General features: G+C 40.6%; 1 protein-coding gene across 1 annotated transcript in view; it reads right to left on the bottom strand.

Moving 5' to 3' along the window:
- Positions 1-26230, bottom strand: part of Clspn (claspin) — a 35502-nt gene extending 9272 nt beyond the window's left edge. Inside the window, exons 1-18 of the mRNA XM_090335242.1 lie at positions 26126-26230; positions 23291-23396; positions 22108-22559; positions 18177-18338; positions 17325-17396; positions 16716-16788; positions 15659-15767; positions 14903-15462; positions 13397-13588; positions 10736-10986; positions 9521-9696; positions 9374-9438; positions 8670-8869; positions 7553-7707; positions 6588-6814; positions 5922-6033; positions 2715-2790; positions 1926-2074 (exon numbers count right to left, since the gene is read on the bottom strand). Coding sequence (XP_090191368.1) covers positions 1926-2074; positions 2715-2790; positions 5922-6033; positions 6588-6814; positions 7553-7707; positions 8670-8869; positions 9374-9438; positions 9521-9696; positions 10736-10986; positions 13397-13588; positions 14903-15462; positions 15659-15767; positions 16716-16788; positions 17325-17396; positions 18177-18338; positions 22108-22559; positions 23291-23396; positions 26126-26149 — 3161 coding nt within the window. The 5' untranslated portion in view covers positions 26150-26230. The remainder of the gene's footprint in view (positions 1-1925; positions 2075-2714; positions 2791-5921; positions 6034-6587; positions 6815-7552; positions 7708-8669; positions 8870-9373; positions 9439-9520; positions 9697-10735; positions 10987-13396; positions 13589-14902; positions 15463-15658; positions 15768-16715; positions 16789-17324; positions 17397-18176; positions 18339-22107; positions 22560-23290; positions 23397-26125) is intronic.
- Positions 26231-27013: the final 783 nt, after the last annotated feature.

The raw sequence follows: 27013 nt of genomic DNA, 5'->3' as shown, positions 1-27013 counted from the left end.
TTGAACCTGAGTCTTCATGCATGTTAGACAAGCATTCCACCACTAGGCTAAATTCCTGGCCCCAGGGAAAATCACTTTTTTAATATTAAAAATAAGGGTAACAATCAAAGTGAATAATAAATAATACAGTAATAAATTGTAAAGCCAGGCACAGTGGCTCATGCCTGCAAATCCTAGCTACGCAGGAGGCTGAGATCTGAGGATCGAGGTTAAAAGCCAACCCAGGCACTACAAAGCCTTGAGACTTTTATCTCCAATTAATCATTAGAAAATGGGAAGTGGGGCTATGGCTCAAGAATAGGGTGATAGGGGCCGGGAGTTTGGCCTAGTGGCTAAAGTGCTTGCCTAGCATGCACGAAGATCCGGGTTCGATTCCTTGGTACCACATACACAGACAAAAAAAAGCCGGAAATGGTGCTGAGGCTCAAGTGGTAGAGTGCTAGCCTTGAGAAAGTCCAAGGATAGTGCTCAGGCCCTGAGCTCAAGCCCAGAACTGGCAAAAAAAAAGAAAAAAAAGAATAGGGTGATAGACTTGAACTGAAGAGCTTAGGGACAGCACCCAGGCCCAGAGTTCAAGACCCATGATCCTCCTCCCCCACAAAAATAGATAAATAAATAATGTTTGCAAAATTCTCATATCAAAACAAAACATGAATATGCTAAGTGAGAGAAAAAGGAAGATGCCAATTATACAAAAAAAATCATACATATATATATATATATATATATATATATATATATATATATATATAGGACAGCAGCATCACTAGAAATGTCGCTAGCTCTGAAAGACGTGGAAGATATTCTTAAACACATGACTTCTTAAAGACATGAGTACCTTTGAATATTCAAGGGTTTTGTCTAATTTTGTTTTTGGCCAGTCCTGGGCTTGAGCCCAGGGTCTAAGCACTGTTCTTGGGTTTTCTCAAGGCTAGAACCTCACCACATGAACCACAGCACCAATAGCACCTCTTCCAGCTTTTTCTATGTATATGGTACCAAGGAATTGAACCCAGGTCTTCACGCATGCTAGGCAAGCACTCTACACTAGGACAAACTCCTGGCCCTTTGTCTAATATTTGTTGTTACACGCACGCACGCGCACGCGCGCACGTGCGTGCGTGTGTGTGTGTGTGTGTATGTGTGCGCTGATCCTGGGGCTTGAACTCAAGGCCTGGGTGCTGTCCCTGAGCTTTCTTGGTCAAGGTTAATGCTCTCCCACTTGAACCACAGCTCCACTTGCATTTTTTTTTGGTTTTTGTTTTTTTTTTTAATGGTAAATTGAAGCTCAAAGTCTCACAGGCTTTTCTAACCAGATGTCTTCAAACAATGGTCTTCAGATCTCAGCCTCTTGAGTATCTAGGATTACAGGTGTGATCCACTACCCTATGCTGGGGCTTGTACTCAGGGCTTGGGCACTGTCCTTGGGTTTTTCTCAAGGCTAATGCTCTACTCACTTGAGCCATAGCACCACTTCCAGATTTTTAAAATTTTTCCTTTGTATGTGGAACCAAGAAATTAAACCCAGGGCACTGTGCATGCTAGGCAAGCACTTTATCACTAGGACATGCTCCAGGCCTCCCCTGTTTAAACAAGCAAGTTTAGGGTAAAAAAAATAACACTCTACATTGGGCATTAGTAGCTCATGCCCGTAATCCTGACTACTCAAGAGGCTAAGAGCTGAGGATCATGGTTCAAAGCAAGCCCAGGCACAAGTTGGTGAGACTCTTTTCTCCAATTGATCACCAGATAATTGGAAGTGGCACTGTAGTTCAAGGGGTAGGGTCGTAGCCTTAAGCTGAAGAGCTCAGGGACAATGCCTAGGCCCAGAGTTCAAGCCCCAAGACTGATAAAAACAAGCAAAAACAAGCTACTACCTTTAGGAAGTGTTTTAGTAATCAAGGAATAGATATAAAAACACCTACATTTGCCTTTTCAACCTCTCAGATTGCTTAAGGAGCTCTTCTTCATCATCATCATCATCATCATCATCATCATCATCATCATCACCACCACCACCATCATCATGGTCTTCCAATGCCATATCTTCATTACCAGAGTCACTGTGTTCATCCTGCAAAACCATAGCATCATACCTGGAGTTAAGTAGAACAAGATATGCCCTCAATTCGAACAGAATTTATTTATTTATTTTTTTCTTTTGTTATGAGACCCAGACTCAAACTTAGTTCCTGATGCTTTTGCTCATTTGGCTGGCACCATGTCAGGGCTTGAGCCACACCTCCAACTCCTCAAATAGCATTTTCAAGGGGCAAGTCTTCCATGTCTTAGTCGTATAATACTGTTTCTTTCCTGTTTTTATTTTATTTTTCGCTTTTTTGAGATGGATTTCATTAAGGAGCCCAGGTTTCATCTAAACTTTCTATCCTTCTGCCTCAGACTTTATAGAACTGGGATTATAGATATGTACTACCACACCCAGCTATTTTTTCCTAAACCAGAGGCTAAAGATATAACTCAGTGGTAGAGTGCTTGCCTAGGATGCATGAAACCCTGGGTTCAATAACCAGCACTGTAAAATAAAAACAAGAAAATTAAACTAAAACATGATTTGTAAACTCCTGCTTCCATGTCTCATTATAGAATTTTACTTGTGATAAAATGCCAAACTTGGAATTCTGAAGAACTCAAACAAGAAAAAGAGCCTGAGAGTAGTAATACACAAAGTTCAGGTGTACTCCCTTCCTACTCACCTTGTCACTATCAAACTCACTATCATCTGGGACCAGCCGGAAGTCTCCAACTTCCTCCTCTCCACCTTCTTCCTCCCTATAATACAAATCAGTGAATCAATACATGTTGTTAAAAATAATCTTTTCAAGAAACAAAAGATAAAGATATTTTACATATTTAAATTTTTTGTTTTAACTGTGGTGTAAAACATGACACAAAATTTACTGCAACTTTTTTTTTTTTTTTTAAAGTATATAGTTCAGGAACCAGAAGTTTGGCCTAATGGTAAAGCACTTGCCTAGCTAGCACACAGGAAAGACTCCAGTTATTCCTTGGTACCACATACATAGCAAAAGCCAGAAGTGGTGCTATGACTCAAGTGGTAGAGCTCTAGCCTTGAGAATGCCCAAAGACAGTGCTCAGACCTTGAGTTCAAGCCCTGGGACTGGCAAAAAATAAAAATAAAAAAAGCATAGAGTTCAGTATAAATTAATACTGTTCTATAGCAACCTCTAAAACTCTCTCCATCTTGTAAAACTAAAAGTTTATACCTGTTAAACCATCACTTGTTCTTTTTCTTCTCCCACCTCCTTTGTAGAAGCACTGGGATAAATTTAGTCCTGGACCTTGTATTTTTTTTTTTTTTTTGCCAGTCCTGGGCTTGGGCTCAGGGCCTGAGCTTTGTCCTTGGGTTTTCTCAAGACTAGTGCTCTACCACTTGAGCCTCAGCACCACTTCTGACTTTTTTCTATGTATGTGGTACTGAGCAATCCAACCTGGGTCTTTGTGCATGCTAGGCAAGCACTCTACCACTAGGCCAGACTCCCAGCCCAAGGGCCTTGTATTTTTTTAGGTAGGTACTCTACCACTTAAGCCACATCCCCAGTTCTTTTTGTTTTAGCAACCATGGATCTCAATTCTATTTATGTTTCCAAGGGAGCTAGATTAACAGGCCATGCTGTATCCAGCTTGTTACTGATAGAAATATGATCCTTCAAACTTTTTGCCTAGGCTGTTCTTGAACTTCAGTCTTCCTGATCTTAGACTCCCAAGTAGCTAGGATTACAGGAATGAGCCATCCTGCCTGGCTATAGTCTACTTTTGATGTGTATGAGTTTGACTTTTCAAAATACCATATGAAGGGGGCTCATACAGTCTCTTTAGACTGGCTTCTTATTCTCATTATAACATCCTCAACATTCATTTATGTTGTGATATGTGTCAGAATTTCCTTCTTTACCTTCAGGCATTGTGGCATACATATGTAATCCCAGCATTCAAGAGTCTGAGGCAGGAGGTTCTTGTATGAGGGTAGCTTGAACTATATAGCAAAAGCATGTCACATACATACACACACACACACACACACACACACACACACACACACACAGTCCTTTTATAAAGAATTAATTATGTCATTGTATGAATATACTATATTTTGTTTATATATCTGTCAATAAATTGTTCAGTTCCTTCCACATTTTGGCTATTATGAAGAATGCTTTGAACATGGGTATACGAATATTTGTTTGAGTCTTTATTTTCACTTATTTTGTGTTTATACTAAAACATGAACTTTTTTGGATTGCTGGGTCAGATGGTAATTTTAAAAATAGCCTAGATGATTCTCTGGGTGAAACAGGCTGGCACTTCAGGCCAACCTTCCTATTAGGTTTTCTTTATCTTTCTGATAACTTTTCTTCACACATTTCAGGAAGCCATCCCAGCTCTTAACTGCTCTCTTGGTAAGAATCTTCCTTGATTTTTTTAATAATAATGACTACAACATTTTGGATAACACTTAATAATCTACTGGTTTGCCATAGGAACACTTGTGAAGCACTTCCTTTTTTTTTTTTTTTTTTTTTTTGCCAGTCCTGGGTTTGAACTCAGGGCCGGAGCACTGTCCTTGAACTTTCTCAAGGCTAGAGTTCTACCACTTGAGCCTCAGCACAACTTCCGGCTTTTTCTATATATGTGGTACCAAGGAATTGAACCTGGGTCTTTGTGCATGCTAGGCAAGCACTTTAACCACTAGGCCAAACTCCTAGCCCAGCACTTCCTTTTGAACAACACCTATTCCCTATCTACAATACCACCCTTTTTTATAGATTGGCATATATATGGTCAATAGGACAACTTTGTGTTTTCTAAGACATACAGAATAATTATTAGGTGCTTCTCTTCTTTCCCTTTATGTCCATCAATTAGACAAATTACTTTAAAAAAAAAAAGGGTACTTTTCTTGTTGATCGTGGGGCTTGAACTTTCATCCTGAAAAAGATACTTTTGACTGAAAAGAAGTAGTGATTCTATTTTAAATTTGGGGGGAACTCTCATACTATTTTCTATTTTTTATTCTCACCAACTATACTTAAGGTATCTAATTTCTCCATACCTTTACCAACACTTACTTAGGGTACTCTTCCACTGAGCTAAATCCTCAATCCTTGTCATTTATTTTTTTCATAGTCCTCCTGATTTAAGGCAGTATATCATTATGGTTCTGATCCAAACTTTGTTTCTTTCTTTTTTTTTTTTTTGCCAGTCCTGGGCTTGGGCTCAGGGCTTGAGCACTGTCCTTGGACTTTCTCAAGGCTAGAGCTCTACCACTTGAGCCTCAGCACCACTCCCGGCTTTTTTCTATGTATGTGGTACTGAGGAATTGAACCCGGGTCCTCATGCATGCTAGGCAAGCACTTTAACCACTAGGCCAAACTCACGGCCCCTGATCCAAACTTTCATCATGATTAGTGATAATAAGCATTTTTTAATGTGTCTATTCCTCTCCTGCTTTTTTTTTTTTTTTTTATGGTTAGTCATGGGGCTTGAGTTCAGGGTCTGGGTGCTGTCCCTGAGCTTTTATGCTCAAGGCCAGCACTCTACCACTTTGAGCCATAGCGCCATTTCTGGTGGTTAACTGAAGATAAGAGTCTCAGACTTTACTGTCCAGGATGGCTTTGAACCTCCATCCTCAAATCTCAGCCTCCTGAGTAGGTAGGATTACAGGTGTGAGCTACCCAGAGCCTGGCCTTCTTGCCCCTTTCTGAAAAAGCTATTCTTCACCAAAGCATTGTTTCTTTACTATACAAATGTGAGAATCAAATACATTCTGCAAAGTCTCTGACAAGATGTTAAGCCTTCAAGATGATCAGTCATTGTTTCACCCACAGAACCTGATCCTAAAAGACCAGATTCCCACGTTCTCATCAATCTCTAAGACTCACCTGTCTGTTGGGAAGGAACCTGAGCAAAGAGCAAGTGCTTCTTCCATTGGATCACCAATGCTATTCTCTTTCTCCTGCTTACTCAGTTCTGATGAAGCCATAGGTGAGGTATCTAATCAACAGGCAAAAGATTCATCACTGAGGAGTAACAACTTTATCCTTTCTTCTCAAATATCTAAAGACACCCAGCTTAGTAGCATCCTACAGTAAGCTTGCCAAAAAGCTCACTATCTATTCATTCAACAAATATTTACCAGTGAGATGGAGTGAACAAAGATCCTCACAGAGCTCACATTCTAGTAGGTGTGTGTGTGTGTGTGTGTGTGTGTCCAGGGGTGGGGAAAAAGGGGGATGAGGAGAAGATTGGTAGAAAAACAAGGTAACATTTATATGAAATTTGCTATATACCAGACATTGCTCTAAAACTTTGCCCATAGATTAACAATAAATGATGTATCATTTCGCCAAAGCAAAAGCTTTGGTAAATTGAAATTTTACCATTCCAAGAACATTATAGAGTTCTAAAAGTCAGAAGGTAAGTAATGAATTCTATTAATATGCAAGATTCTACCCCTGTCTGGTTTTCTGTTATCTTTTCACCCAAGAGGGCATTGACCTTCTTCTCAAAGGTGATGACTTATGGTAACTTGGCTGCAAGACAGTTACCTTGAGAAGTGAATTTTCCTGAACAAAGATTCAGAAGTTCTTCCATGTCCTCTTTCTTATCACTTTTTGTGGGCTGACATTTTTCAGTCTGAGATGTAAACTTCCCAGAACACAAATCCAACAGTTCATCCATGTTTGCGTCCATGGCATTCTCATCCATACTGGCCAATGGCAACTGAGGCTTCAAAGCTTGGTACTGATTCCTGTGGTTTCTAACATTTAAGAATCTAAAAGTATAATGAATAGTGTTAAGAAAAGCTTCAAGGAAAATGCAAAATAAAAAAAAAGAAAGGAAAATGCAAAATAAAAGAAGGAAAGAACTCAAAAAGCATCAGGTAAAAAACTCTAAATTCATTTCTAACACCAGAGTTAGAAGTTAAATCTGAACCAGACCACTAAAGATTTGAACTTTAGCCTCATGCTAATCTAAAGCGGGAGGAAAGGTTCTGGGAAAGAGAAAGATGGCATTCAAGAGGTAAAGTGTAAAGAATAATTGCTAGCTTCCAATACTAGAGCAGGATGTTATATCCTGTGATGTGCCAACAGTGTGACTTTTCAAATCTTACAATCATAGCATAGGAGAATGCACATAAAAAAATCGTATGGCCTTTTAATACAAGATATATGTATTTTAAATGAATTTTCTTTCTGGCTTCTTTTGGGGGGATGGGAGAGGGAAGAGGCAGATAATAAGGACACTTAAAAAGCACTCTTTCCGCTAGTCTAAGATTTATATACTTCAAATAAGAGATCAAAGAATAAAAATGCAAGCATGAGCTATTTACACTTTATTTTGTAGAGGGACTTTGTTCAAACTTAAGAGAATACAATATTAACGGTCTGTATACCTTCTCTTTCTCAGAAGAGAAGGCACAGATGGAGTGACAGAAGCTCAATTTATTTTTAAACAAAAATTAAACACTACCCAGCACCATTCCCACCCACAGAAACACAAAACTACCTACCCATCTGCATCCAACAGTTGGCTCTGAGTGTCATCTTCTAGACAGAACTGGAAGTCCTCTGCTCCTAGGAAAAGTGTCTTGGGCTCTGGGGAGGCGTTATACAGATCCTGGGAATCCTCTATGGGAAGTGAAGGCTCAGACAGCTTCCCTGAACTCTGGCACCAAAACAAAAACAAACAATAACAAAACATTTTGGAAATATCATTCAGTGTCATGACAACAACAGAAGTTGCTGTTTGCAATATTTCATTTGTTTTCAGGCAACTGTACTTGAGGACAATGAATAGCCAAAAGAGGCCTAAAGAAAAATATCTCAACACAAGTAGGAGTGAGGTTTGTTTTTTTTGTTGTTGTTTTGTTTTTTGCAGTCTTGGGGCTTGCACACTGTCCTTGGGCTTTCTCAAGGCTAGAGCTCTACCACTTGAGCTACAGCACCACTTGCAGCTTTTTCTACGTAATATAGTACACCAAGGAATTGAACCCAGGTCTCAGTGCATGCTAGGCAAGTACTCTATTACTAGGCCAAACTCCCAGCCCCTGAAGCTTGTTTTTAATACAAAAAGGTGATGGATTTTTTTTCTTTTTTGCCAGTCCTAGGGCTTGAACTCAGGGCCTGGACACGGTCCTTGAACACTTTTTGCTCAAGGCTAGTGCTCTGCCACTTGAGCCACAGTGCTACTTCCGGCTTTTTCTAAGTATGTGGTACTGAGGAATTGAACCCAGGGCTTCATGCATGGTAGGCAAGCACTCCACCACTAGGTTACACTTACTGCCCAAGGCGATGGATTTTTAAAGCTAAACATACACATAAGCTCAGCATTAAGGTGGTAGGTATTAATTGCCTTTAGTAATATGGGAAGCAAAAAGAGGAGGAGAGGGCCGGGAGTTTGGCCTAGTGGTTAAAGTGCTTGCTTAGCATGCATGAAGACCCGGGTTCCATTCCTCGGTACCACATACATAGAAAAAAGCCAGAAGTGGTGCTGAGGCTCAAGTGGTAGAGCTCTAGCCTTGAGAAAATCCAAGGACAGTGCTCAGGCCCTGAGCTCAAGCTCAGAACTGACAAAAAAAAAAAAAAAAAAAAAAGAGGAGGAGATTAGAAAAACTATTACCACCTTACCTTAGAAGCTGAGCTGAGCAAACTGGTTCGAAATAACCCAGGGGAAGGAGATCTGAACCCGCCTGCTGTTGGGTAAAAACTGGTCCCTCGGCCTGTTTGCCTGTTGCAAGGCTGATAGGATGGAATTGTGGAGCCAATCAGCTCAAAGCTGCTATTGTGGCTGCTTTCTTTTGTTAGTAATGAACATGAATCATCTTCATCTAAAGAAAGAGAAGCACCTTTTAAGTGCATGATTATAGAAACAAAATGGATTTGTTTAAGAAGAAGAGCTGAAGATGAAACAATCAGGTAAAATTCATAGACAAACTTCAAGTTATGGATTCCAACTCCAAATTGCCTTCAAATTACTATGATAACATTACATAATTGGGGTTTATTATCATGAACTAAACCACATTTGAAAGTTTCTTCCTTCCTGCCTAGCCATCCCTCAGTTTTCATGATCTAACCAATTATACACCTTCCTTTAGTCTATCTACAGAATAGTCATGTCTCATTCAATTAAATCAATACACACTAAAGTATACTATAAATGAAATGCATCTAAGTTTTGAAAAAAAATGAGCCAAGAAATATACTTTTAATTCATTAAGTCCCTCTCACTGCCTGTAAGTCAAAATTACAAAACAGATTACAGAAATGGGGTTTAGCCCTTCCATATCAAAACTGGAGGACTAAAGAAATAAGCTCTATATATTACTTACATAATTTGCTAGGCTGTTTTACTAAGCTTTCATCTGTTTCTGATTTTTCTTCAGCAGGAAAGTAGCTATAAAATAAAAAGGTAAGTTGCTTTAGTATCAGTTCTTACTGCTTACTAGAAAGGAAATCCAAGGTAATTTTATACTTACCCCATCTTGGAAGAGTTATCCTTAAATAGAAGTAAGGTAGAATCTGATGAGAGAGGTTTGTGAACAGAGAGATCAACTGACTGGATAATTTCATTACTGCCATCATTATTTTCTTTATCCATTTCCTTCTCAGCTTTGGTTTCTATGTCTTCACTTCCAAGAAGGAATTCAACACTCTTTATCAATCACGCAACCCAGAAATTAAAACAAAAACAAAAACAAAAACAAAAAAACAAGTTAAAAAATTTAAAAGCAAATTGGTGGTTAGCTGAACTACAGGTGCTTGGTTTATAGGGTACACCTTAAATTTGAAAAGGTAAAGTTAAAGAAAAATCGATATGACCATTAAAACCCAAAAAGTTTCCCTGATGCTTAAGAGCATGACTCAAGTAGTAGAACACCTGACTAGCAAGTACAAGGCTGTGTTCAAATCCTGGTACTACAAAATAAAACAAAGCAATACTTCTAGAGCCCTTTATACTCATCTTACCTGGCACTCTACCCAGATTACCACAAGGTTATGAAAGAAGACTGGATTGTCATTTTAGTGAGGCTATCAGGGTTGCAGTAGAACTAATGTCTTCAAACCGATCATAGAATATGATATGCTGCCCAGCTTAGCCATTTCTTTTTCTTTTACCCAAGACTAAATAACCAAATCTTTTAGGTACATAATCATACAAGCAAGATTTTTTTTCTTGCTTGCTTGCTTTTTTTTTTGGTTGGTCATGGGGCTTGAACTCTAGGCTTGGGCACTGTCCCTGAACTCTTCAGCTCAAGGTTAGTGTTTTACCACTTGAGCCACAGCTCCATTCCCATTTTCTAGTGGCTAACTGGAGATAAGAGTTTCAGGACTGGCTTAGAACCACAATCCTCAGATATCAGCCTCTTGAGTAGCTAGGATTATAGGCTTGAGCCACTGGCACCTGATTTTGCTTATACTCTTACTTAAAACCAATTTACATGGGGCCAGGAGTTTGGCCTAGGGGTAGGGTGCTTGTCTAGCATACACGAAGACCCAGGTTTGATTCCTTAGTACCACATACATAGAAAAAAGCTTGAAGTGGTGCTGAGGCTCAAGTGGTAGAGCTCTAGCCTTGAGAAAACCCAAGGACAGTGCTCAGGCCCTGAGCTTAAGCCCAGGACTGGCAAAAAAAAAAAAAAAAAAAATTACAAAACCAAGTAACCAAGTAACAAAATTAAATCATCAGAAACCTCCTGATTGCCTTCTTCCTCCTCTTCCTCTAATTCTTTCTCTTTCTCTTCATCCTGTTCCTCTTCTTTTTCTACCTCTTCTTCATCTTCTTCAGACTCATCTGTCATCTCCTCTTCTTCTTCCTCCTCTTCCTCTTCAAACCCATCTTCATTATCTAACTTAAATAATGCTTGGCGCTTCTGACGTTCCTCAAACCTTCGGAGTTTCATTGCCTCTTGAAGTTTAGCTTTTAGCATCTGTAGCTTTTCACCTGAGCAGAAATATATTGACATCCTTTAAACAAAATGACTACATATTAGTAGAATCATTCAGTATGCACTCCAAAACACCTCCAAAACTGTTAAGCAAAGATGGAAACAATTCCTCTAAACTGTTTTCTCATTTTACAATAATTAATAATAATAAGTATAATTTATATAAATATATATTTAATTATTATACAATGTTATTTGTACAACATACAAATAATATACTTTATAAATTATTATTATTATTTTTGGTTATGGGGCTTGAACTTGGCCTGGGCACTTTCCCTGAGCTCTTCAGCTCAAGGCTACTGCCCTACCCTAGAGCCAAATCCCAGTTCCCATTTTCTAGAGGTTAATTGGAGATAAGTATCTCAGGTCTGATGAGCCTCAGTCACTCTGCTTGTAATCTTAGCTATTCATGAGGCTGAGATCTGAGGATCACCATTCAAAGCCAGCTGGGCAAGACTAAGTGAGCTAAAGAGCTCAGGGACAGCACCCAGGCCCAGGGGGAGGGCGGTAGCCTTGAGTTGAAGAGCTCAGGGATGGCTCTCAGACCAGAGTTCAAGCCACATGACCAAAAAATAAATAAATAAATAAATAAATGAATAAAATCTCAGGTACTTTTGTGCCCAAGCTGGCTTTGAACCTTGATCCTCAGATCTTAGCTTCCTGAGTAGCTGGGATTACAGGCATGAGCCACCAAGTCTGACTGACATTTTTTATTTTATTTTTTGTCAGTCCTGGGCTTGAGCTCAAGGCCTAGATAGATACTGTCCTTGGGCTTTCTCAAGGCTGGAGCTCTCAAGGCTAGAACTCTACCACTTGACCCACAGTGCCACTTCAGCTTTTTTTATGTATGTGGTACTGAGGAATCAAACCCAGGTCTTCATGCATGCTAGGCGAGCATTCTACCACTAGGCCAAGCTCCTGGCCTAGACTATTTTTTAAAATAATGTTCTAGTTATGGGCTGGGAGTTTGGCCTAGTGGTAGAATGTTTGCCTAGCATTCATGAAGATCCGAGTTTGATTCCTTGGTACCACATACATAGAAAAAGCCACAAGTGCTTCTGTAGCTCAAGGGGTGGAGCTCTAGTCTAACCTTGAGAAAGCTCACGGACAGTGCCTAGGCCCTGAGTTTAAGGCCCAGGACTGGCAAAAAAAAGAAGTATATGCACTGAATTATGCATACTAATAAAAAAGGTGAAGTTTCAAAAAATAAATAAGTAAATAAAACATTTTAGTTATAACCCAAAAGGAAAATCCAACATCTCAGGGAATCTTTAATTCCCATTTCCTAAATGAAGAATAAGAAACGCTTCCTTTCTTCCTCCTTTAACTATTATACTAAATTAGATTTCATACTATCCATTATTAATAGGAGAAAATAGGATTTGTTACGCACTGATTCAGAATACAAATTGGTATAACCACTTTGAAAGACAAGTACATGATACACATCAAACTTTGACTCAATAATTCTACTGGCAAGAATTCTGTATCCAGCTACATTAATACATATGTGTTACTAGGGCACAACATTGGATGCAACCACCCAAAACTAGAATAGACAAGATGCCTATCAAAAGGATTATAGTTAAACAAATCATATTGAATACTCAATATGATGCTGATGTTTTTAAAAAAGCTTCGAGGCCGGGAGTTTGGCCTAGTGGTAGAGTGCTTGCCTAGCATGCACTCTGGGTTCAATTCCTCAGTACTACTTACATAGAAAAAAGCCTGAAGTAGCGCTGTGGCTCAGGTGGCATAGCCCTAGCCTTGGGAAAGCCCAAGACAACATCCAGGCCCTGAGTTCAAGTCCCAGGACTGGCAATAAAAAAATAAAGGGGCCGAAAGTGTAGCCTCATGGTAGAGTGCTTGACTAGCATGCACGAAGCTCTGGGTTCGATTCCTTGGAGCCATACAAACTGAAAAAAGCCTGAAGTTGCTGTGGCTCAAGGGTAGAGTGCTAGCGTTGAGAAAATTCAATACAGTGCTCAGGCCCTGAGTTTAAGCCCCAGAACTGGCAAAAAAAAAAAAAAAATTAATTAATTTAATTAAAATAAGGACACAAATTTACAAGGTTAGTCCAGAAAATAAATGTGTGATCTCATTTTAATTAATAAGATGGGTGTGTATCTATGATTCCAACCATGTAAAAAGTCACAAATTGAAGAATAACTGTTTGAGACTGACTCCAGGCAAAAATACAAGAGCTAAAACTTGAAAAATAACTAAAGCCAAAAAGGTCTGGGAGCATGGCTCAAGTGACAGACCACATGTCTACCAAGTATGAGGCCCTGAGCACAAACTCTGCTATTATCACCAGGGGAGAAAAAAACATTCTGTAACTTTTTAACATACTCTTCAATAGAAGGACAAACTGGTCCTAACAAATACCAGAAAGACAAATACCTGGTTTTGTGTGGCTAACTCCATCCAGCTTCTCAGCTGCCAAAGTCACAGGTACCACATCTGCCTTTAGCTCTTCCTTTCCATCAGTGCCCAACTCCTTCACTATGACATTCACATTCACTGTCTGACCAGTCCTGGGTTTGGCTCCCGGATTAGCATGCTTCCAGAAACGCTCTTTCAAGGCTTCCAGTTCTAAAACCAAATGTCAGTAAGTTTGTCAGTTTACAATACACAATCCCTTTCCTTTAAAATTCCAGTTAAGAATTGTAACTGTTTCCTAGCACACAGAAACAAAATAGAACTCTTTATTCCTATTATCTATGTTAAATTCATATAATTTAATCCAAACTAATTATTTGCAACCATTCTTCCTCAACATATTTCAAACATCAGACTTTTTTTTTATTTGGTGCTAGATTTGGGTCTTGAACTCGGGGCTTGGGCATTGTCTCTGAACATTTTGCTCCAGGCCACACCTCCAGTTCCAAAAATCAGACTTTTGTCAGGTACCAGTGGCTCATGCATGTAATCCTAGCTCAATACTTAGAAGGCTGAGATCTGAGGATTGAGGTTCAAAATCAGCCTGGGCAGAATAGTCTATGAGACTCTTATCTCCAGTTAACCACAAGAAAACCAGAAGTGGCGCTATGGTTCAAAGTGATAGAGCTCTAATCTTGAGCAAAAAAAGCTAAGGACAACAGGGGAAAACAAGATGAGGGGTGGGGGAGCGGGGAAGGGAAATGGGGACCATGACATGTGAAAGGGTATCAAAGTGTGGGAATTAAGGCACCATTTATCTGGCAAATATCATGTAACCCTTCTATTAATTACAATAAAAAATATATTAAAAAAAAAGCTAAGGACAAGCCAGGTGTGGGTGGCTCACTCCTGTAAGCTAGGATTTCCTAGCTACTCAGAAGGCTAGGATCTGAGGATCTCAGTTCTAAGCCAGCCTGGGCATTGAAGTCTGTGAGACTCTTACCCCAATTAACCACCAAAAAACCAGAAGTGGCACTGGGGCTCAAGCAGTAGAATGCTAGTCTTGAGCTGAAGAGTCAGGGACAGTGCCCAGGCCCAAAGTTCAAGCCCCACAACCAACCCCCCCCCCAAAAAAAAAGAATAAAAAGAGTTGTTTTAAGTCTGCCTTCTATTTGTAGTGGTTCAAAGTGGTAGTAGTGGAAAGGAAATAGTAGAAAAGAAATGGTTGAGTAGGAAGATTATAAGGAACCTAGAGTAACAGTAAATAAGAAGAGTCTTCATTCCATAACTAGATAAAGAGGAGATCACCAAAATTCTATCCTCAAGTCCACAGGAACAACTATGTTCTCTGCTCTTTATTGTGTGGATTCAACTGTCACTCCCTCTCCCTCAATCCATCTTTTCCAAGCACTGACCTCTTCTCCAAGTGAAAAATCTCTGCCTCATATCAAGCTTGGGCTTATAACAAACAGTAAACCTACCAGGATAAATGACCTAAGGAAGATTACCCACTACTTAAAGTATTACCTCTGTTGGTTTCTGGTTCATCAAGTACCACAAAGGAATCTTCATCAGCACCCAATCGAGGTTTAATGGAAACATCTATTCCCAGTTGTTTAAGTCTATCAAGAGTGAACTTTCTCATTTTTTCAGGTGGTACAGCTACTGGTGATTCACTTTTCTTTAGGGATTCTTCCACTTTCTCGTCTGTTTCTTCTGTATTTTTCAGTCTGTCTTCTCCCTCCATGGCATCAGCCTCACATGCCAGAAGCCCTCCAGTGTGATGATCCTCACTGGCCTCTTCTTGCAATATTGACCTAACTCCAGGTGGAAGGCTATCAGCACTAAGATTTTGATTCGCTTGAATTTCCAGCTCTTTGTTTCTTACCAGATACTCCCTACCAGCCTCATTTGATCCAGTAACTATCTGAAGCCCCGGTGAAACCACAGGAAGTACATTAATTTCCGTTTCATATTCTGCTCCTGTAGTCTGCTCAGAACTTTTGCTATGGTAGTGATCATTCATCTCAGTTGTATTTGCAGTGCTTATGTTTTCTTTGAAATGGTTTGACTGATATTTAGATGACCTAGAAAAAGGGAAGTGAACTAGTGAGCTAGAGTTGGAAAGTATCAGAAATGTGAAACATTCTTAACTCTTACCACCTAACGAATTAGTATAGCAAGTTTTTAAGGCAGTAAGCAATTTGAATATTTAACACCAGATGTGTGCTACAAAACTGAATGTTCATGAAGATCATAATCACATGGAAAAAAAGTTCTTACTTCAGTAGTGCCATGGCATTTCCCTGGCAAGTGGGCCGGGGTTTACGTTTGAAGAAATCGTGAATGGTTTTATTTTCAGGAATATGATATGGAAGATTAAGTGCAGATTCTAAAAAGAAAGTAACAAAACTAGTAAATACACATACTGTATATTCTGAAATGTCATGTCATTTTCAATTAACTAGACAAAATATTAATGTTAGTAGTAAAAACCAATTCTGCCATTAAAAGGCTCAAAAGCTAGATACAAAAGAACTTTCAGAGGAAAAGCACTTGTGTGCATGTGTGTGCTGGTCCTAGGGCTTGAACTCAGGATCTGGGCACTGTCCCAGAGACTTTTTGCTCAAGATAAGTGCATTGGCTGAGAGCTTGGCTTAGTGGTAGAGTGCTTGCCTACCATGCACAAAGAACCGGGCTCGATTCCTCAGTACCACATACATAGAAAAAAGCCAGAAGTGGTGCTGAGGCTCAGGTGGTAGAGCTCTAGCCTTGACACAAAGTCCAAGGACAGTGCTCAGGCCCTGAACATAAGCCCAGGACTGGGGAAAAAAAAAAAAGATAAATGCTCTACTACTTGAGGCCCAGCCCAGCTTTTTGGTAGTTAGAGATTAAGTTAGCTTACTCAGGATAGCTTCAAACAGTGATCCTCTCCTGAGTAGCTAAGATTGCAGGTATGAGCCACCAATACCCAGTAAAGAGTAGCTGTTAAATCCTGCTGTAAAATCAAAATAATCCAGAAGGTTTGGACAAACACAGATTCTTAGATCCATTTCAAACCTACTGAATCAGAATTTTTGCACAACTAAAATTCTATGTTTGACTCCCCTCCAACCAAAAAGTTTCCTTTTATCTTTTCTAGAACTCTGGAAATTTTGTTTATATTAATGTTCTAAGAACTTAGGAACAACAGCCACTTACCAAGATCAACTTTAAATTCCCTATTATAATCTAAGCTTAAATTAGGGGTATCAGAAAAACAAAAACCCCAATATCTAAGGTCACCTTACTAGAAGACATTGTGATTCACTTCAATGTTTACTGTACTAATTTGCATTACCTCGGATAAGGCGTTGAGTCTCACTATGCAGGTTTTTTAACGCTTCCTTACTTAATTTGGCTGCCTTTCTTTCCTTAAAGAAAACAAAGAGTAAAACTTGTTAGTATTAATCCAGAAAGGTAGCTATTGGGTTTTCAAAAGTTGGTTTTCTCCAAAAAAGAGGAAGAGAACTTAAACACTAACTTAACAAAACATAAGCTTAAGGATCTTATTTATTTGCAACTCTCAGAAAATGAATTCAATCCAGATTAAGTTTGTGTTCTTAATATGTACAAAGCAATATAAATATGTTAAGTACCAGGAAAACAGGATAAACAAATGCATTCACTCCTGAGAAACCCAAAGTCTTCTGTGGCAAATGATCAATGTATGGGCCGGGAGTTTGGCCTTGTGGAAGAGTGCTTGTCTAGCATGCACGAAGACCTGGGTACGATTCCTCGGTACCACATACATAGAAAAAAGCCAGAAGTGGTGCTGAGGCTCAAGTGGTAGAGTTCTAGCCTTGAGAAAGTCTAAGGACAGGGCTCAGGCCCTGAGCTCAAGCCCAGGACTGGCCAACAGAAAAAAAAAAAAAGATCAATGTAAATATTGCAGACGGCTCCACGTTACCTTCCTCACAGTGCCTTTGGGTAACTCACTTTCTTCTTCAAAGGTCCCACTCTCCAAGGATGGTTTATTTTTCTAAAAGAAATTGAAAATTGATTGTGAGGATAAAAATTAAACTTAAATAAAAGTAGATTTCTTACATCAAACTAATAAATGGATAGCTGTCAAATGGAAATTTTTAGATACACATCATACTATCTGATACTTAGAGAAAAATAAGATGGAATTTCAAATAGAATTTAGGCTCTCACTTTTTATGTCTGCTTATGTATTTCTCGAATGGACGTCAATGATTTCTAGAGCCCCTGCTGTTCTTTTACACTCTTCCTATAAAACCCTTATAGGGCTCATATCTCTGTCCATTATTTACTTGCTTCTCATCACAACTTAAGTATCTTACTCCCAAACATTCCTAAAAGAGCAACAAGAAAGCACTAGTTTTAAAGAAGTTAACATGTCTAGGGGCCAGGAGCATGGCCTAGTGGTAGAATGCTGGCCTACATGCTCGAAGCTCTAGGTTCAATTCGTGAGTACCATATACATAGAAAAAGTCAGAAGTGGTGCTGTGGCTCAAGTGGTAGAATGCTATTCTTGAACACAGAGAGGCTCAGGGACAGTGCCCAGACCCTGAATTCAAGCTCCAGGACTAGCTAAAAAAAAAAAAAAAAAAAAAAAGTTAATATGTCTATCACTTATACTGCCCATTTCCAAAATTAACAGGTAAAAGGCTTAAATCAATCTACATCTACATATAGCTTTATTTTTTCAGTTAAAAAAAAATCAAGGTTATAAGAGTCAATAAAATAAAGCATAAAGTTGTTTGTTTAGCTCTTATTGTCATCAGATTTTACTTGCCTTGTGACTTTTTACTTTGTTTTTCACAGCTGCCCTTATTGATTCTAATGATTCTTCATCTTCTAATAGTGAGTTATTTTCCTCCTCCAAACCAGTTTCAAAAAGGTCTGTATCCGCAAGAAGATAGCCGCTGTCATTAAATGACTGTTCCACGTCAGTTTCCTGGATATGTATGAAGAGAAAAGTACAATCCAATCATTTTAAAGACTATCATTTCACAGTATATGGCAATTTAGATCTGGCAAAAATAAAAAGCACATATTCTTCAAATATATGACATTTAAGAACATTCTTGCTGAGTTATTCTTTGAAGTATAAGCTGAATTTTTACGTAACTCCCCAGAGTAGGAAGTAATTTTTTTTTTTTTTTTTTTTTTTGCCAGTCCTGGGCTTGAGCTCAGGGCCTGAGCGCTGTCCTTGGACTTTCTCAAGGCTAGAGCTCTACCACTTGAGCCTGAGCACCACTTCTGGCTTTTTTGTATGTATGTGGTACCAAGGAATCGAACCCGGGTCTTCATGCATGCTAGGCAAGCACTTTAACCACTAGGCCAAACTCCTGGCCCTAGGAAGTAATTTTTAAAAATTAAGTCAGCAGGGCCAGGAGTTTGGCCTAGTAGTAGAGTGACCCCATACCATACACATAGAAAAAGCCAGAAGTGGTGCTGTGGCTCAAGTGGCAGAGTCCTAGCTTTGGGGAAAAAGCCCAAGGACAGTGCTTAGGCCCTAAGTTCAAGTCCAAAGACTGGCAAAAAAAATAAATAAATTAAGTCAGCAATGCCTGGCACAGTAGCTCATGCCTGTAATCCTAGCTACTCAGGAGGTTGAGATCTAAAGATCACAGTTTGAAGCCAGCCCAGGGAGGAAACTCTGTGAGACTCTTGTGTCCTTTAAACTACTCAAAAAAGCCAGAGGGGCCAGGAGTTTTGCCTAGTGGTAGAGTGCTTGCCTAGCATGCACAAAGACCAGGGTTCAATTCCTCGGTACCACATAGAAAACAGCCTTTGGAAGTGGTGCTGAGGTTCTAGTGGTAGAGTGCTAGCCTTGAGAAAGTCTAAGGACAGTGCTCAGCCCCCAGGACTAGCAAAAAAAAAAGCCAGAAGTAGTGCTGTGGCTCAAAAGAAACCCAGGGATAGTGCATAAGCCTCTAGTTAAAGTCCCAGAATTGGATAGGGAAGGGGGGAAAACCAAGACGGGGGGTGGGGGGTGGGTGGGGAGGAGGGTGATGGGTACCAAGACATGTGAAAGGGTATCAATGTATGTGAATTAATGCACCTTCTATCTGGCAAATATCATGTAACCCTTTTATTAATTACAATAAAAAATTATAAAAAAAAATAAAGTCCCAGAATTGACCAAAAAAAAAAATTGAGTGAGCTAAATATTAGTCATAAAATTTAAGTTTATAAAACTTGAGTATATGGCCAGGAATGTAACCTAGTGGTAGAATGCTTGCCCTAATATGCACAAAGCCCTAGGTTTAATTCCTCAGTACCATATACACAGAAAAAGCCAGAAGTGATGCTATGGCTCAAGTGGTAGAGCACTACTAGCCTTGAGAAAACTCAAGGAAGTGTCTAGGACCTGAATTCAAGCCCCAGGAATTGGCACAAAAAAACAAACAAAAAAAAACCTTGAGTATGATTTTTCAAGCCAGCAAACTAACTTTTGATTGATGTTTGCTCTAAAATTTCACTGGGTCCAGTGCTCTTCAGGCTGTGGCAGAAGAGGTAGGTATCAGAGTCTCTTGTAAAGAGCTAGTTTGGAACTCCTCCCACCCCCCCCCCCCATACACATACTTGGCTATGCTAGAAGCACAGGGGAAGCCACAGTGACATCTGCCTTGTGGGAACAGATGGGACTGTGCCCCTAAGCCAGAGCAATCATCTCATGATGAGAAGGAACTGGGTTACCCCCTCAAGCAACACTGGTTTTTCTAGAGGTAGCAGAATTTCATAGAACAAGACCTGAGATAAAGTCAACCAGACTATGGCTTGACCCAAGACTACTTAACTATGCATACATTTTGACCACTGCTTCAATTCTTCTCCTATATAATTCTAGAACACTTGGCAGTACCCATAAAGACAGAGCTGAATATGCTTGGTTCCCCTTGTCTTACTGGTATGGTTTAAAGTAAGGAATAAATTTTTTTCTGCTTTTCTTCCCCCACCCCCCTAGGTCCTAGATCAGGACTTTAACGGGGTACCTTAAGGCCCCATTTTGCTCATAGTGCTCTAGTAACTGAGCCACACCTCCAATTCCTTTTTCCCGCTTTTCAAAAAAAAAAAAAAAAAATCCTTTCAAAGTTCCTTCCTTTCTGTATATGTACCAGTACTGGTGCTTGATCTCTGGGCCTTACGCTTATTTTGGTGTTTTACTTAGCTGGTGCTCTACTACTTAAGCCATATATCCATTTCCAGCCTTTTTGTTATGTAAGTGGAGATATGAGTTTCAAGGATTTGTCTATATAGACTGGCATTGAACTGATATCCTTAAATCTCAGCTTCCTACATAGCTAGAATTATAGGCACAAGCAACAAATTAATTTGAAAGTTGTTTCTTTTCATTGTTCTGTTTTAACTTTTGTTGGCTAGGAGGCTTAAACTTGGGGTCTGGAAGCTATTCCTGAGCTCTCCTTTTCAAGGCTAGTGCTCTAGTCTTTGAGCACAGTGCCACTTCTGGTTTTTAAGTGGTTAATTGGAGAATAAGAGTCCCACAGGGTTTTTGTCTACACGAGCTGGCTTTTGAACCATGATCCTCAGATCTCAGCCTCCTGAGTAGCTAGGATTATAAGTGTGAGCCACGGCCCCCGGCTAAATGTCACTTTTTCTAAAATGCAAATCTAGCTGAGAAAGAAAAATTATTCTTTAAATTGTACCTGAATTAGTAGATAAATAAAAGGTGGCAACCAAGCATGGGGGCTTCTAGGCAAGTCTAGATTAAAAAAAAAAAATACTGAGCCAGGTGCAGTGGCTCATGCTTATAATCCTAACTACTCAGGATGCTGAGATGTGAGGATTACAGTTCAAAGCCAGCTCGGGCACTAAAGAATGTGAGACTCTTATCTCCAATTAACCATTAGAAAATGGGAAGTAGGGCTGAGGCTCAAGGGGTAAGGTGGTAGCCTTGAGCTGAAGAGCTCAGGGACAATATCCGGGCCCAGGGGTAAGGCATAGCCTTGAGTTGAAGAACTCAGGGAGAGTGCCCAGGCCCAGAGTTCAAGTCCCATAACTGGGAAAAAAAAAAAAAAAATACATGAGATTCCTGAGCAAAGGCAAGAAAGACTCCAACCCAAAATAACAGGTGCAGAAAAGTCTGGAGTAATGGCTCAGTGGTAGTGTCCCCTACACACCTACCTACACACACACACACACACACACACACACACACACACACACTGTACTTCATAAATAGGCACAAAATGATTGTCAGTTAAAAATATAGTTTAGGGCTGGGATGTAGCTCAGTAACAAAGCACTTGCCTAGCAAGTGCAAGGCCCTGGGTTCAATACCTGTACCAAAAAGAGAAGACAAAAAAAAAAAAATACAGTTAAAAAATATGTATATATAGTTTAAATCCTAGCTACTCAGGAAGCTAAGCTGAAGACCGCAGTTCAAAGCCAGCCCAGGCAGAAAAGTCTGAGATTTTCATCTCCAATAAATTATTCAGAAAAAGCTGGAAGTGGGGGCTAGGAATATGTCTTAGCAATAGAGTGCTTGCCTAGCATGCACGAAGCCCTGGGTTTGATTTCTTAGTACCAAATAAACAAAAAGGCCAGAAGTGGAGCTGTGGCTCAGCTCAAGTGGTAGAGTGCTAGCCTTGAGCAAAAGAAGCTCAGGGACAGCGCCCAGGCCCAACCTCTCCTCCCATCCCCCCAAAAAGAACTTTGAATGTAGATTGTATTACAGAATTTTGAAAAACTTAAATTACCTCATTTTTTGTTTCCTTCCTTTTTTTTAGCCTTCTAATTTTCTCCATCTTTTTCTCCTCTTTCTCAAGTCTTCTCTTTGATTTTACTTTTGTTTTTCCTTCAGTTCTTTCTTTGTCACATAGGGATTTTTTTGAACTCTTTCTGTCAATAGTAGTGAAGTCCACAGAGTTTCCAGACTGAAGACTTGGATGTAAATTAAGTGACTCTTGGTCTTCAAGATTTTCCTGATATAAAGACTCTTCCATGTTACTTTCATCACTGCCTTGTAGTGTTTTGTAAATCCTTTTGATTTTTCCACTTTGTCCAGTATGTATATTCTCTTTATTTTCCTCAGCACTGTCATAGGTAGTTTGTTCTGCAGAGGCACTTGTGTCCTCTGTTTCAGAATCACTATCTTGTAGGACCTTCCTGTTCTTCAATTTCTTACTCACAAATAGCTCTTCATCTGAATCTGGAGGAAACAAAATTTTGTTTGTTTGGTTTTTTTTGATTGTGGGACTTGAACTCTGGGCCTGGGCATTGTCCCTAAGCTCTTCAGCTCAAGGCTTCCACCCTACCCCTTGAGCCAAGTCCCACTTCCCATTTTCTAGAGGTTAACTGGAGATAAGAGTCTCAGGTCCTTTTATACCCAGGCTGGCTTTGAACCTTGATTCTCAGATCTCAGCCTCCTAAGTAGCTAGGATTGCAGGCATGATCCACCACGCCTGGCAGCCTCCTAGCCCTATAATCCTTCACAAATACATTCAATTATACACATAGAAATATATGCCACTGTGTGAAATTATGTAACTACCATTAAGAACTACCATTGTAGCAAAGCATATTTCAGAATATATTTTGAAACCCTCTTTCCTCATGTCATGCTGGGAAATGTAATTTTATATATTTACAATGTATAAAATTGTTCTAATCCATCTGGCAGGTGTTAAAAATCTTTTCATTACAGGATGAATGCATTTTTACCAGGCAATATGGTAGCTATTCGATATTTTATACATTCATTATAATAAAAATGTATATTTTTAAAAGGTATAAACACATTAGTTTGCTTTTATAATATATAAAATAAACAATAAGATTGGGACATTTTGTAATTTAACAATTTCAAAAACTGAAATTAATCTAATCCACTTCAACCTAGGTTCCTATGTTCTATTCCTATAAGTACTGAATAATACAAACCTTTTTCACTCAAGAGTTCAACTGATTCCAAGCTGCCTTGTCCACTGTCAGAAGGGCTGTCTACTTCTTGTGAAACCATTTTTAGATCATCCATTTCTAAGTGAACCTTAAAAAGATGAACAAGTTTTGCATTGACTGAGAATTAGCTTTAGTTAAGTACATAATGATAGACAAATCATCATGGAATCATCAGGCTGAACCAGGGAATGAAATATTAGTGGTTTAAGGATGAAATTTAAAATGCCAGGATGAAAAACAAAACAAAACAAAACAGAAATTACTTGCCACAGGCTGCTAAATGATTTTTAAGTAAATAAGTAAAAAATAAATAAAATATGTAAAAAGAATAAAAACATATATTGTTCTTCCTATGTGACCTATTCTTCAGTATCCCCAAAAGATAAGGGGATGTTTCTCTTCATCTCTTCATAGAGATTTCCTAATCTATGAAGAAATTATGGAATTAGGCTATTTTATCAAGTTTCAATTACATAGCAGATACAGGCAATTAACCCTAGTGGCTAAAGACATTACCGAGACAGAAACAATCAGACATTAAGAACAGACTAATAGAAGTTTCCAATATCACCTATGAAGCATTCTTTTTTTTTTTTTTTTTTGGCCAGTGCTAGGGCTTGAAGTTAGGGCCTAGGCACTGTCCTTGGACACTTTTTGCTCAGGCTTGAAGGTTTTTGTTTTTACAGATTTTCTTCCAGTGAGAGGAAAAGTTAAGAGGTACGAAACAAGATTAGCCATGATTTCATAATAATCAAAGTAAGGTAATGGGTTAATCATATCAACCTTTCACATTAGTACCAGTTTGAAAATTTCTAATAAAATCTAAAATGTCTCAAAAGCTAGATGTGACACTGTAAGTCTAGCTGAAACAGAAGGCCAACCTGAGCTAAATAGTGCAATCTGCTTCGAAAAGAAGTCATTTTAGCTAGGTGCTGGTGACTCACACCTGTAATCCTATAGCTACTCTGGAGGCTGAGATCTGAGTTTCACAGTTCAAAGCCAGCCTGGGAAGGAAAGTCCATGAACCTCTTTTTTTTTGCAGATCCTGGGGCTTGAACTCAGGCTCAGGGCACTGTCTCTGAACTTCTTTGTGCTCAAGGTTAGTGCTCTACCAGTTGAGTCACATGCCATTTCCTGCTTTTTCTGAGTAGTTTATTGGTGGTAAGAGTCTCACTAATCCGGGAGTTTGGCCTAGTGGTAGAGTGTTTGCCTAGCATGCAGGAAGACCAGAGTTTAATTCCTCAGTATCACATACATAGAAAAAGCTGGAAATGGTGCTGTGGCTCAAGTGGTACAACTCTATCCTTGAGAAAGCCCAAGGACAGTGCTCAGGCCCTGAATTCAATCCCCTGGACTGGATGGGGCACAGAAAGTCTCACAGACTTTCCTGCCCAGCCTGGCTTTGAACCAGGATCCTCAGATCTCAGTCTCCTGAGTAGCTAGGATTACAGACTTGAGCCACCGATGCTGGGCTTCATGAGGCTCTTTTCTCCAATTAACCACCAGAAAACCACAAGTGGTGCTGTGGCTCAAAGTACAACACTAATCTAGAGTGAAATAGTTCAGGGACAGTGCCCAGGCCCTGAGTTCAGGCCCCATGAACGACCAACAAAAAAAAGAAAGATAGTAATTCTAATGAGGGAAGGGGTAGGTTGGTGAGGGATTGGTGAGAATGTTGAAATCAGTGACACTGATCAAGATGTAATACATTCATAAACTGCTTTGTTAAATAGCAACCCTTTCATACAAATACTTAAAAGACAATACAAATAAATACAAGAATGAAAAAAAAAATGAGACAGAAGTAGGGCTTATGTGGTCAGCTACTTGAGCTTCTTGGATTAGGGTGAGGTATGACAGTATATGTAGGGTCAAACTCTGTTTTTAAAAGTCTGATATTTTAGGGCCGGGAGTTTGGCCTAGTGGTTAAAGTGCTTGCCTAGCATGCACGAAGACTCGGGTTCGATTCCTCGGTACCACATACATAGAAAAAAGCCGGAAGTGGTGCTGAGGCTCAAGTGGTAGAGCTCTAGCCTTGAGAAAGTCCAAGGACAGTGCCCAAGCCCTGAGCTCAAGCCCTAGGACTGATTAAAAAAAAAAAAAAAAAGAATAAAGAAAAAGAAAAAAAGAAAGATCCGTGGAACTACTGATACAACTAAGTAGGAAGATAAATGATAGGCCTGTATGTCTAGATACGTCTCTGTACACACATATCACACACAGACATACCTAGGAAATAAATGACTTCCACCTGATGCCTGCATTTTTTTTTTTGATACCCCCTTAAATTCTGCTCCCTAGTCCAGTCTGGAAGCCGTCAGCTACCGGACGGGAGCCCTGAGCGTTACTTCCCCAACCCAGGGGAGAAAACGCAGGGACCAGCGCGGGGCAGCCCGAGAGGCCAAGGGACCCTCCTAAGGCCCAGCTCCAACTAGCCAACCCCCTCGCCCCGCATCGCCGCGGCCGATGGACCGAGGCCTGCTCTTTTGAGGGGGATGAGGGAGCTGGAAAAAGGAGGTCCCGCGGGAGGGAACGCGCTGAAGAGGAAGGCAGGTTGCCGGGGTCCGCAGAGTGCGCGCCCCGGCGCCCCGGCACCCCGGAGCACCCAGATGCACCCAGAGCCCACAGGGACCGAGCGCGGGAAGCCGAGCGGCTGGACGGAAGGAACATCAGGGCCCGCCGGCGCCCCGGAGCAGTGCATGCTGGGAGCTGTAGTTCTCCGAGTCGGCGTCTCCCGGTTCTGCCCAGTGCTATCCGGCCCCACTCCACTCCTTGGCGCTCGCGGCCTCCACGGTTTCGACAAGTGCCTAAACTCACCTCAGAAGTCAACTCGCCCGTCATGATTCCGGCCCTTTCTTCTCTTTCCTCTGAATGAAGCCGACTCCAATTCCCTCAAGGCCGAAGGAAGCGGGTCCCTGTAACTCCAGGTCCCGCAGTGCACTTCGAGCTTTCGCGCCCAGAAGTAGTAGTGGCCCCACCCTCGATGATTTTCTCCAATCCGGAGGTGGATTTCGAGCGGAGGCCCCGCCCACAGCCGGCCCTCCAATCAGAAAACGCCCCTGACTCGCTCTACAAATATATTCTGGGTGGGTTTGGCGGGTCTGGAGCACCGGTCGGCCACCCGGAGGGAGCTGGAGCTGTCCCGTGTGCGGACGTCCGGCGCGTTGGCCCATAGAAGCTATCTTACGAGTGGTGGTCTTCGACTTTTCTCATCGAGCGTAGTTTGAGGAGCGAGCGCGCCAGGCAGGAGGTGAACTGGTCCCCAGGCTTCTGGCGGTGGGGATGAGAAAAGATCCTGTACCTGAATCTTTCTCTGAGGGAGCTCCAGGCCCCCGTGACATCTTCTCCACCAACTTCACCCCTGCCTGCCTCATGCACATGACACACAACATTGAACATTTTTTAAAAAGGTTGTGCAATATGCTTAAAAAACAATTTTTTGGGGGGGGGAGAGGGGCTTGTTCGGTCGTGGGGCTTCTTGACCTGGGCCTGCGCGCTGTCCCGGAGCTCTTCAGCGCGAGGCGAGCGCTCGACCACTCTGAGCCACAGCGTCACTTCCGGTTTCAGGTGGTTAATTGGAGATAAGAGTCATGGACGTTGGTGCCTGGGCCGGGTTTGGGCTGGCCCTGAACCATGGTCGTTAGATCTCAGCCTCCTGAGTAACCAGGATTACAGGTGTGAGCCACTGGCACCCGACCCTCCAAA

Source organism: Megascapheus bottae, chromosome 6 (genome assembly GCF_031878675.1).
Source record: "Megascapheus bottae isolate mThoBot1 chromosome 6, mThoBot2.hap1, whole genome shotgun sequence".
Taxonomy (NCBI): Eukaryota; Metazoa; Chordata; class Mammalia; order Rodentia; family Geomyidae; genus Megascapheus; species Megascapheus bottae.
Note: the sequence above shows the minus strand (reverse complement) of the source record. Positions and strands in the feature narration are given on the sequence as shown.